The sequence below is a fragment of the Myodes glareolus genome, chromosome 10, assembly GCF_982192425.1.
Source record: "Myodes glareolus chromosome 10, mMyoGla1.1, whole genome shotgun sequence".
Lineage (NCBI taxonomy): Eukaryota > Metazoa > Chordata > Mammalia > Rodentia > Cricetidae > Myodes > Myodes glareolus.
Genome location: NC_142035.1, coordinates 58,735,205 through 58,748,097, shown reverse-complemented (window position 1 = coordinate 58,748,097; position 12,893 = coordinate 58,735,205). Strand labels below are relative to the sequence as shown.

The following is a 12,893-nucleotide window of genomic DNA, read 5'->3' as shown; positions in this document are numbered from 1 at the left end:
AAGGTTAGCCTGTTTTACAAAGGGAATACAAGGCCAGCAAAAGAAACATAGTGAGATCCTGCCTCAAGAACAAGAAAAAAAAAAAGAGGACAATGGTTTGTGGTCCAGAATCACCTCACGTCCTAAGGGGAAAAGATTAATGGGAAAAATTTAAGCAATTATGGGCAAATGCATGCATGTGCATGCATGAGAAAGAGAGTAAATGAATTTCTTTTGTGAAAAACAGTCATTTAAAAGTATACTAGATGATAAAGCTGAAAACAGTATCTGAGGCTATCTGTATTAAAAAAAAATGCTGCCATTTTTAGAAAAGTACAGTGAGGGAAACCCATAGCATCTAATTTATTATTTCTTAATAAGCATTTAACAGTTTCCTGCAGATGCTGGAGATTGAAAATATCAGGCTCCAAGCCCTGACACTTCTGGACTGTCTGACAACATGGGCGTCTTTCAGAACTCAGATGTAGGGCGCTATGGGCAGTGTCTGTTCCTTCTCTGTGAAGTGAACTGCCTCCTGATACAGGTTGGATCAACTCCATGGCACAGCTGCAGGCAGGGTGCTGTGGGACCTCTCTTAGATGACACAGCCTGGGGGAGACAGCTTATGGCAGGCCTCTCATTTCCATCCAACTCTTTTTTATTCTAAACTTAACCAGTCTGTTGAGGAATTCATCTGTTTCTTTGAAATGTACCACTGATCCTTTAGTCTCTCAGCAATCAGCCTAGGGGAAGGAATCAGGTCTCCAAGGTTTGTTTAATAGGGAAGGTGGTTTCACACTCCAGGCATCTTCTGATTTAAAGCACTCTGTGAGATGCCCTTGGGAACAGTGGCTGAAGTCCTGAGAAGCTCCTGTCATCAAGATCTAGGGAGAAAGTTCTACCCAGAAAACAACTGATTTTCCTTCCTATTGTTTTAACTTAGTTTCCAGAAGGTGTGTCATGTTAAGAGTTCCCACCTTTGGCACTAACCCTGTTGTATCCCAGAGGGCTACTACAATCACACAATCACACACACACACACACACACACACAGTTTGAAAGCACAGACATACACACACAGTTTGAATGCACACATACACATAGAGTTTGAATGCAGACACACACAGAGTTTGAACGTACATACACACACACACACACACACAGAGTTTGAATGCAGACACACACAGAGTTTGAATGTACAGAGATGCACACAGAGTTTGAATGCACATACACACACACACACACACACATACAGTTTGAATGCACACACACACGCACGCACACACACACACAGTTTGAATGCATACACACACACGCACACACACAGAGTTTGAATGCACACACACATGCACACACACGCAGAGCTGGAACGCCCTACCCTAACTGATGCTCTCTCTTACGCACTGTGTGAGGCAGCTGCCCTGTCATGCAGGCGCCACTTAACTGAGCTATCAGCACTGTGGATTTCCATGAGGCACATCCTGTACTTGTGAGCCTCACACAGGCACAGCCACCAGGATGGCTTGAAGGACAGACATTCCTCATTGCTGGGGCACAGGGTGGCAAATGGTAGGAGGAGGGAAACCTGAATTCTGCTTCTTCAGCAAATCACTTCTTTGCTTTTGGCTTTCTTACTTGTGAACTGACTATTTGTTGTGGGATAGTTGTACACTGCATGAAGAAGATACACTGCTGTGACTGACGTAATAAAAGCTGACCGGCCAGCAGGCAGGAGGGATAGGCAGGATTTCCAGGGAGAGATAGGAAGCAGAATTTAGGCATGCAGGAGATGTCAGGAGAGGAAACAGGAGGTGCAAGATGGAAGAGAGGTAACGCCACATGATAGAATGTAGATAGATATAAATGAATTAATTTAAGTTATAAGAGCCAGTTAGGAACAAGTCTAAGATATAGGCTGAGCTTTCATAATTAATAAAAAGTTTCCATGTCATTATTTGGGAACTGACTGGTGGGACAGAAAAAGACTTGTTACAGCCATTTTATTCTCTATTAATCCTACAAGCATCGTGCTGATAAAATTATGTGAACTATATCTTGGCAGATAGTATTTTCTCCATTGTCTTCACTGCAGGGTTATTCTAAAGTTAAACGGTGGTAGCAGGCAGAGTTTAAACACTGCACTATTGAGAAGCTCAGCACGGTGGTCTCCAGGACTGAGGTCAGATGATCTGGGTTCCCATCCCAACACTGCGCTGGGTGAGTGGCCCCAGAGACATTATCGTACCCTTGCTGTCCATCAGTTCCTCATCACAGCTTGAGGACATCGGTGCAGCCACATAATGCATCTTCATGAGGACTTAAAGAAACATATCTCAGTTTTCCGTGTTGCATATTCAAGTAGAGTGTGGGTCAGTGCCAGACACAAGCTGTATAGTTGTTTGATAAATACTCAACTTGGATAATGCATGGATTATTTTCAGCACATCTTAAATTCTAAGATAGTGAACCTTGCCATTCAAAATTTTCCTCTATATTTTTCTTCCATATTTATCTCCTCCAAGTTTGAGATTAAAAACGAGTTATTTTAAGAAAGTAAAACAAACCAATAATCATTCTTTCTGCACATTCCCTTAAAAGTATGGACTTTGGGGCTGGAGAGATGGCTCAGAGGTTAAGAGCACTGACTGCTTTCCAGAGGTCCTGAGTTCAATTCCCAGCAACCACATGGTGGCTCACAGCCATCTATAATGAGATTTGGTGCCCTCATCTGGCATGCAAGCATACATGGAAGGAATGTTGTACACATAATAAATAAATAAATCTTTAACAAAAAAAAGTATGGACTTTGCTAAATGAGAATTTGAAAAAAAAAATTCAGATTTATTTCTCTTTAAAGGCCTGTCAGGCTAATTAATAATAATAGTAATAATAATAACAATAATAAACCATAAAAGAAAAGGCAAGAGCAATGAATGTAAGGATTCTAAAGCAACCTTCCAGGAGGAAGATTACTATGCCTGGGACTCTAGATAAAAAAGTGCTGGGACAAGTCTGGTAGTTCCTTACTTCACATCCTGAACTCCGAAAAGTGTGTGTGTGTGTGTGTGGTGTGTGTGTGTGTGTGTGTGTGTGTGTGTGTGTGTGTGTGTGGTTGCCATTTCCTTAGACTTGGTTCAGTCACTTTGTACTGAGGCTTTCTAGACCTTGGGATATTTCCCTGGGTTTAACTTCTGCACAAGCAGAAGCTGCCACTCACGGCAGCCCTGGAGTTAAGGCACAAGCCCCTCCTGGAGAAGAGAACCTGCACGGGAGGTGATCCAGACAGCGATCTGTAAGTCACTGTTAACTGCTACATCCACGGCTGTCATGCCAGTATAGCAGAAATGCTGACTGGGCAGGCAAGTGTTGTCGGAGGATTGGGATCCGTGCTTCTCGGAGTTGAGTCCCTGGCTGCCCCGTGGCAATCAGTTGTGGTGTAATGCCACCTGAGTTGCCGTTTGTACTGACTCGACTTCGCTGTCCTTGGAGCCATAATGTGTGTCTTTTCCCTTGTCTGTGTGTTCTTTATGATCCTTGCATATTGCTAACAGATCAGACTATTCCAGGCAGTTGCAGATACAAACAAGACTGCTGAGGACATTTTTGAATTCTGCCCCATCATTCATTAAAGCCTCAAAAGAAGTAGCCAGTTCTGGGAATTGGCAGGATCATCATTAGGATAATTCCTTGAGGATGTGGAATAAAAGGAGTTAATTTTACTAGGAAAAACCTTAGAAGCCTTCTACAGAAAAACAGTAATAGACATTTACTGCAATTCAACAAGAGGCCTATGCAGCCTTCCTTATGGCCAGAAAACCTAGACGGATAACAACACCTGAGCATCAGGAAGGGAGGAGAGTTGAGATCACGTCTTAGAAATTTCCTAGCAGAAAGTTTTCCCAGGAAGATAGTAGCCTTCTTCTTTCCCACCCAGGCACACAAGGTCACCTGGCTCAGACAAGCCGGCCACCTGGTGTGAGCTGATAAAGAAGACCTAACTCAAGAACAGTGGTCTCTCTAATAACAAGAAAAAAGGGCTGACTTAACGGAATATGAGGGAGCAAAAGTCCTTGTACCCATGCCAAAGCATCTTCAAAGATTCTCTTTGTAAAACTGTTTTATGCTGATCTTTTCTATTTTATAATCTGATAATGTATGCCTTTACCAAGTTCTTTGTTTGAAAAGATATAAAAACCTCACACTAAGAGAATAAAGACGCAGCAGTATGTCTCATTGAGAGTGACTGTCTGTCAATTTCCTCGCCGTATCCTGATTTCTCCTGTGCCTTCGCTCTGATTCCCCACGGTCTGAGTGGCTCCCCTGAGCCAGTCCGTGGCAGTTAACAACAAGAATGAACTTCTCCATCTTTATCATCTGCACACTTCTGCCTGATCCACCAAGTTTTCTTGCTATCCCTCAGATGCTCTCTTTGGTTTGCAACAGGAGCATCTAAAAGCCTTTAAAGGAGGAATGTGCTCATAGATGGAATCTTGGAGGCTCCCTGGGCTGCTCTCAGCACAGCCACTGTGCAAGTGTTCATTCCAGGGTCCTCATGAATGGAGCCTCTCAGGCTCTGGACAGGCAGCAATCAGGGAGGGGCTGTTCTTATTTTTAGAAACATCTAGAAAGCAGAAGTGCAGCTCAAGTCTCTTGCTGTGCCCCAGCACCAGTGCTACTTCCTCTTCTAAGCAGGCCGGAGCTGGTCCTCCACTTCTAGCTGATGGCTGGCTCCCCATTCTTTAAAGTCACACTTAGAAAAGAGGAAAAAGAGAAGTGTGGAGGAATGGCAGGAAGAAAGAGGAAAAGGGTTTTAAAAAAAATGTACATATTTTAACAATATTAACTGTCCCAACCATGAACTTAATTTTCCAGATAAGGCTAAAAGCACAGAAAAACAGAACTTGAAACGGACAAATAGCATTATTTCAAAATAAAAAGCCTTTGCACAGTAAAGGAAGCAACCAACAGAGTGAAAAGCAACCTATATAATATAATGAGAAACTATTTGACAGGGTATTGATATCTAGACTATTGACAGTAACTCCCAAAGAACAGCAATCCAATAAAAAGTGGCCACATGATCTCAAAAGAAATGAAAATGTCAGTCAAACACATGAAAAAAATGCTTAGTATCATTAGCCATTAGGGAAATAAAAATCAAAACTACAATGAGATCCTGTCTCCCCCTAGTTAGAATGGATATTATTAAAATATGCTGATGATGTTGTGGAGGAGAAAGGAACCTTTGCACACTGTGGTGAATGCCAGGTGGGGCAGCCCCTACAGAAAACATAAGTGTCCTCAAGTAACTAAGACCTACCTGTCACCCAGCTGTCTCATTCCTGTGTATATAATATACCTGAGGATGGACGCACAAGAGAAGTTTGCACAGCTAGGCTTACTGTGGCACTATTCGTAAGAGCTAAGACACGGAAGCAGCTTAGGTGCTCACCAACAAAAACGAGATAAGAAAATAAGGTAGCCAAGCCTGTGGTACGGCTGAAGACAGAGGCAGGAGGACTTTGAGTTCAAGGCCAGCCTGGTCAGCACTTCCCTAATGCCCTACCACCCATCCCTCAAAAAACAAGTAAAAAGAGGTCTGGGGATATAGCCCAGAGGTAGAGCATGCTCTACCTAGCCCCACATTCTATCTCTAGGCCCAGGACAAAAGAGGAGAAAGTATGATATATACATATACATATACATACACATACACATAAACATGGAGTGTTATTTGGCCATAACATAATTCTGTCATTTGTGGCAAAAGAGAACCAGAGTATTGTGTTAAGTGATTAAAAAAAAAGATTTGCATGCTTTGTTTCATATATTGGAACTAAAAGAACTAAATAAAATAATTAAGAAATAAAACTGAAGAAAAAGAGTTGGGAGAGAGGAAAAAGGAGGAGAGATGGGAAGGAGGGAGGGAGGAAGGAAGAGAGGAGGGACACAGCGGGGCAGGAAAGGCCAGGAAATCCCATCCTACTACAGAGCTGCCATTTGTTCTCCCCGTGCCACCAACACCTCGGCTGCACCAGGAAGCCTGCTGAAAGACAACAGCACAAAACATACTTCAGTCAAGGCAGAGCCATCCACACCCATCTATGTCTGGAAAATTAATGGCCACACAGAGAAGCTAACCTTTTGTTATCACCCTGTTTCAACCTTGCTCTGCTTCAAGGAATAAGGAAGGAGCTCAAAGCATAGGAATAAAAAGTCAGAGGAACATTCAGAAAGGTGAGGTGACCTATCCTGAATCAAAAGACCAAATCTGGATGTCAGTCGGGCTAAGCTTCCTGAGTGTAGGAAGGTACTGCACACCCGTACCCGAGGAGCGGCTGTCCCCTGGCTATTTAACACTGCTAGTGACAGGAGCTGGGCAACCTCAACTGTTCTTGTACAAACCAAATTATGAGACATTTGCCCTCACACTGGGCAGCATAATGTCCATCTTGGGTCCCAGGGAGGTCACTTAGAACAGATGCAAACAATCGAGTCTTCTGACAGTCTTAGGAAATGACAGCACCCACCACACGTACTTCCCTCTTCTAGGACACAGGCTCTGTCCATCTTCTGTTTGGACTCCACAAGTGACAGGCAATAATTTGAAGGAAAGTGTGAACGACCTGATCAAAGAAGGCAGTTTTCTGGCCCTTACCTGTTAAGGAAAGCATTTCCAAAGCGACTAAGCTTTCGGAATGGCTTTTTGGGATCCACAACTAAAGCGTTCCCAGGGGTGCTTCCCTCGGTCTCCCCGTACATCACAGCGATGAAGGAATCTGTGGTTGGCTCCGGACCAATTCTCATGCCGGGGAAATCTTGCTCCAGTAAGTATCTGGAAGAGGAAAGGAAAAGCTTAGCACAACGGCACAAACGAGAAGCCAGAGAGCTGCCTAGGATTACCCAATTCAACACAATTATTAAAAATATTGAGGATCAGGAGTCCGCCACATACAAGTTTGAAGCCAACCTAGGTTACATTACATGAGACCCAGTCTCCAAAAACAAGACAAAACAACCCCAAAACAAAAGCAGACATCTGAGGTCCCACTGACATAATAGGTAACACCTTTGGAGAAGCATTCCTTAGTCACCTCACCATGTCTACGCATTCTGGACAGCTTCCCACTTAGAAGAAAGAGTATCCCCGGCCTGCATGTGGAGCACCTCCTCTGTGGTTCCCAGGCACCCTGAGTGAGAAGTCACCACGGTACACCAGGTGCCTTGGGATAACCAGGGAATAACTCAGGGTCAAGGGAAGAAACTACATGGGTTTCTGCAGCTCCCCACTCCCAACAGTGAACCATGTCTGTTTCTATACATCTTGACTATTTAAATGCAGTCTGTGAACTATTCTGGGGACAGAGAGAAAAATTGAATATCAAATGTCAAGCACAACCTTGCCATCAATATGAGAAGGAAAAGTGAAACTTCTTTCTGACTGAAACAAGATGAAAATGAGCTAGCAGTATTAGCAGGCGTTACTCTACGTCTCATCTGCATGTCACTGCTGCTTTTAACTTTACCAAAGGTTTCACATTTCTGTGAAGGTGCAGAGACCCAGAATAGAGACATTGGTTTAAGATGTCCTATAAATTGAGACTAATCATGAAAAAAATCAGCTAATAACTCCTAGCATTCACTGAAAAGACAAAAAGCCTTTTATATATGCACCACATCCCAAGCATGCACTGTGCCCTACGTATGCATCAAACCTTATGTATGTACTGTTCTAAATGTATGTGCTGTGCCTTATGTGTGCATTGTGTCTTAAGCATACACTATTGTTTCATTCAGTTCCTACAACACTTTCAAGTCAGTGATAACATCTTCATTTCACATGTAGGAAAACAGGCTATCAGAGAGGCCAAACAACTTGCCTAATGTTACACAGCAAATGAGAGAAAACAGAATACAAGTGGTCAGATATTCAGATGTGTGCTGTCTTCAGATCTTTAAACCTGGCACAGCACTGGTGATTTTCTCAGAGAAGCAGAAGCATTCAGGACCCCACCCCAGGATAGGGTGCTGGGAATAAGGACTTTCTATTTCCTCTAATGTGAGAGAAAGGGGCTCTCCAGACTGTCTTCCCACACAATATACTAGTCTCCCCAAAGACATGGGCCACACTGCCTCATTCTCCTCGAAGAAAAGCCGAAGCAAGGACATACATACTACTGATTCAAAATGTGTCCATATTTAATTTTTTCAAAATATTAAAGTTTTTTCCAGTCAAAGCCTTAGTGTGCCTAACAGCACAGTCAACAGCCTTAGGAGCAGAAATGTTCACATTGGTTAATTCTTACAGAATTCCACACAAATCAGACAAGAGCTATGAGATGACTTCATTGTGAGGACAGTGTGTATTTCACACACCTAGCTGAGTGTGTTAACACAGGCACACAGCCTTCTGGAACTTCAAGTCTGGCCATGCATCAGCAGAGCTGGAACTGAGAGCCAGGTTGTACCTGGCAATGTCCAATCTGACTTTCACACCCGCAGCCTGGATGAGGCTAGGCAGGGAGAGAGGGGCCTGAGGACCAACGGCAGCTGTGTAGATGGAACGCTTGAGCCAACAGCTGCCAGGGGTGCAGGATTCCGGGTTGTACACACAATTTCCAACTAACAAAACGGTCACATCTGAGCTGTCCCATCAGCTGTGGAGAAGGAGAACGCAGGGTTGAGTTCTATCTGGCCTGTCTTCTTAAGATGTGACCCCTCCTTAGTGCCTTCACCAGGCCTGGGCAGGAGAGACCTCAGGTTCCACATCAGTGTTTCTGAGAAGGGGCCTCAGGTGGGAACACAGAGGTGCTGTAGTCAGACTGGGGCAACTCAGTGCAAGGGCTGTTTAAGTGGACACTCACTGTCGAGAGGTGTCTAAACTCTAAACTCTTCTCTGAGGTTTTATTTACTTGAAATCACAGCAAATCCCATGAGCTTCGGAATTAAATAGGAGTTTAAAGGAAAACACCAATGACAAACTTGTTTAAAAGAAAGCAGGTATTTCTGACTTCCAAGTTTATACAGTAATAGAAGCCAAAGCTTCCTCAGCAGCAACCCTGCCAGGCCGAATGTTAACAAGTGCTTCTTTTTTCTTTCTTTTTTCTATTAATTTTATTTATTTTTTAAGTCTGAGTGCTCTCTTTGCATGTATGCTTACATTACAGAATCATTATAGAGTTCAGATTCCATTATAGATGGTTGTGAGTCACCATATGGTTCTTGGGAATTGAACTCTGGACCTCTGGAAGAACAGTCAGTGCTCTTAATCCCTATCACCGAGCCTTCTCTTCAGTCCAAGTGTTTAATTTTTTATTATTTATTTATTTTTTTTGTTTTTCAAGACAGGGTCTCAGTGTCTCTTGGCTGACCTGGAACTCACTCTGTAGACCGGGTTGACCTTGAACTCACAGACATTGCCTGCATCTGCCTCCTGAGTACTGGGATTAAAGGTGGGTGCTACCTTTAATAAGCACAAGTGCTTATTTTTAAAGCAGTTGCAAATATGAACTACTTTGAAGTATACAGTGCCCTCCACTGTGACCTTGAGAAAGCATTCAGGCTCTGGGTCCCAAACACAGACAAGACCTAGGGAGGACTACCGTGCTGCTTTCTTAGGGTATAAAAATGTTCAGTGGTGCTCTCCCACAGGTATAAAAATGTCCACACTCAAATTTTCAGTTTCACTAACAAAGGAGTACCAATAAAGACACAACTTACTAACAAAGTTAATCCCTCCGTCATATATTCGATGCTGTTGAGGGTCACAAATCCACCTCTTTATGTAGCTGCAGAAATAGTTGGCAACCTTACTGTAAAGGTACTCATACACTTCTTCACATACAGGCTGCCTCGTGGAGTGGGTCCTCTCCTATCTACTGTGGGGGTCACCTATGGGCCTGCTTTCTGTCCTCTGTGAACCATAAGCACCTACAAAGTCTCTGGGAATCATTTGATTTAACCCATCTAAAGAGAAGGATGCTACTGCAGATGCATGACTTGTTTTTTTGTTCAAACTCACTAGTGGCCATACAAAGATCACCTCACTCCTGGACCAGGCTAAACTCCACGTTACCTTTGGGCCCCAGAGTACAGAGAACTCTCTGGTCACTGGTTATTTTAGGGCCTGTCACATTCATGAATCAACAGATGACACACTGAGTAGACTATCCAAAGGGTTTTCCGGACACTCAGATGTACATCATACTGTTGGGCAGACAGTAACACAGAACAACCAAGACACGAAGTGTCCAATGTGACAAAGGTGATGCCGAGGGGATGCAGCTGAAATCAGCATCTGGAGAGGGGAGGGTACAGTGGACCCCAAGGTGTGGCATACATAGAGATGTTAACCTCACAGACCCCTGGCGTAAGGCTGAGCCAGACGCTTTACCAAAACAGGAGTTCCAGGGACTCTGAGGTGTTCTCTGTGGCAACAAGAGTTGAGAGGAACACAAGAGGCCGCACAGGAAAACTATAGAAAAGAATCTCCCATGATGCAGAGCCGAGCTGAGCCGAGCCGAGCAGCCCACTCCACAGGCATCCTGTGCCTTGGAGGCTTGATATTTGTCCTTGGCAATACTTCGCTCCCTTTTCCTGTGTTCTCAGAGAGGTCTGCCAACTCTAAAGATGACTGCTCCAACGTTTTGAGCCAAGCCATCAACGTAGAAAGGTACAGACATTTGGATCACATGTGGCTGGGCGGAAGTGGAGGGGGTGGCAGAAGACCTGACCTCTCTGTGTCCTGGTCTGAGGAGGTCACAGCACGGAGATGGTGTCTTTTCTTTATCGCTTAGGTTAGAGGGGGAATTAACTTCAAAGAGAAGTATTATGTGTGACAAAAGGAAGGAAAAAAAATCGTCAGGATAATGAGTTGTTTACTGTAGCCCAGGCACCATTCTCTCAAAGGTGGAACACCCTAAATTCTAGCTGTGAACTCTGCCACTTGGGTGTTTGTCATGCATTCTCTCTGGATTGTATTTCCACATTTATTTTGTTTAGTAATACACTCTACCTAACACTGGGGACTTTACATAAATAGTCTCAATTGGTAAATACCTATGGACAAGCACTATTTTCATCACCATTTTACTGGTGAATAAACTTCTGAACTATGGGTCAAACAGGTTACCTGAGTTAAATCAGGAACAGAGAGGCTGAGTCAGCCACCAATGGGAACATTTACAGGAAAATGCTCTATGAGTCACAAGGAATGCTCAGAAAGAGATCTTATTAAGCAAGGATTCAATGAATAATGTATGCAAAAGTATTCCACATATATTTGAGGAGGTGTGTGTGTCTGTGTGTGTGTTATGTATGAATATGTGCCACATAGGTATTTAGAATCCAGAAGACTTCAGGAATTGGTTCTCTCCTTTCATGATGTGGGTTCTGGGGACTGAACTCAGGTCATAAGGCTTGGAAGCAAATACCTTTCCTCAGTGAGCCATCTTGTTGGCCTACCAAAACATTTTTAATTGATTTTTATTGAGCTCTACATTTCTCCCTGCTTCTCCCCTCCACTTCAACCCTCCCCCAAGGTTCCCAATGCTCCCAATTTACTCAGGAGATCTTGTCTTTTTCTATTTCCCATGTAGATTAGATCTATGTATGTCTCTCTTAGTGTCCTCATTGTTGTCTAAGTTCTCTGGGATTGTGATTTGTAGGCTGGTTTTCTTTGCTTTATGCTTAAAAAACACTTATGAGTGAGTACATGTAATAATTGTCTTTCTGTGTCTGGGTTACCTCACTCAAATAATATTTTCTAGCTCCATTCATTTTCCTGCAAAATTCAAGATGTCACTATTTTTTTTTTCTGCTGTGTAGTACTTCATTAGGAAACAACCTTCCTCAAGACCCAGGAATACCACTTTTGGGTATATATCCAAAGGATGCTCAATCGTGCCACAAGGACATGTGCTCACCTATGTTTATAGCAGCTTTGTCTGTCATAGCCAGAACCTGGGAAGAACCTAAATGCCTCTTGAAAGAAGAATGGATAAGGAAAATGTGGTACATTTACAAAATATTTTTAAAAAGAGAATTTTGGGGCTAGGGAGATAGGTCAGTGGTTAAGAGCACTTACTGACTGGTGTTTTGTTCACAGCACCCACATGGTGGCTTAAAACTGTCTGGGGCCTCCTTCAAAGGTGTCAGATATGCATGGGGTATACACACATGCAGGCAAAACATACACATAAAGTAAAAACAAATCTTTAGAAGAAAAGAGGGAGAATTAAACTAACTCCAACAGTTGCCTTGGTCGTTTGAGTCTTAAGAAGGCTTTATTTGTTTACTTGTAGTACTTGGGATTGAACCCAGGCCCTTAAACACACCAGGCAAATACTCTACCAATGAACCACATGTCCAGTCCTACTAATATCGGGGCCTTTGCAAATGAGAAGGTCAGCAGAAGAAAGATCATGAGAAGCAAGAAGAAAATCCAGTTCAGAGGGACTCAGTGGCTGTTATTGGTTCAAACTTCTAAAGTTTAATAAACCAGTCAGTTTATTTTATCATATTTAAGTACAGCACAATTTCAAGAAAAAAGTTTTCTGATAATTAACCCAGTCCCTTGTGTACAACAAAGCTTAAGGCATGCTTATACTGAAACTTTGTACAAATACATATTTCCTCTTCCAAAAGATGGGTTCTGTTGACTCAGAAACAATGCTCAAGACAGGGTCTAGGAGAATGACTGAAGTAAACATAATGCCTGTGGGAGTCAGGAGAGGCCTGGCCTAAGAGAACACAGACTCAAGATCTAGGGGGAAAGTCTGGGATAAACAAACATAACAGTCTGGGGTATTCGGGTGAAGCCTGGCTCACGGTTAGCAAAGATCATCAGATTAGAAAAAGCATCCATTCCCAGCATTTTGGGTGGAAACCAGGCAAACATCTCTTTTCTTCGAAGA

General features: G+C 43.2%; 1 protein-coding gene across 1 annotated transcript in view; it reads right to left on the bottom strand.

Annotated features, from left to right (window-relative positions):
- The window catches only part of Ehd4 (EH domain containing 4), a 70,472-nt gene that overhangs the window by 45,135 nt on the left and 12,444 nt on the right, over positions 1-12,893 (bottom strand). Inside the window, exon 2 of the mRNA XM_048459633.3 lies at positions 6,638-6,814. Within this exon, the coding sequence (XP_048315590.1) occupies positions 6,638-6,814 (177 nt within the window). The remainder of the gene's footprint in view (positions 1-6,637; positions 6,815-12,893) is intronic.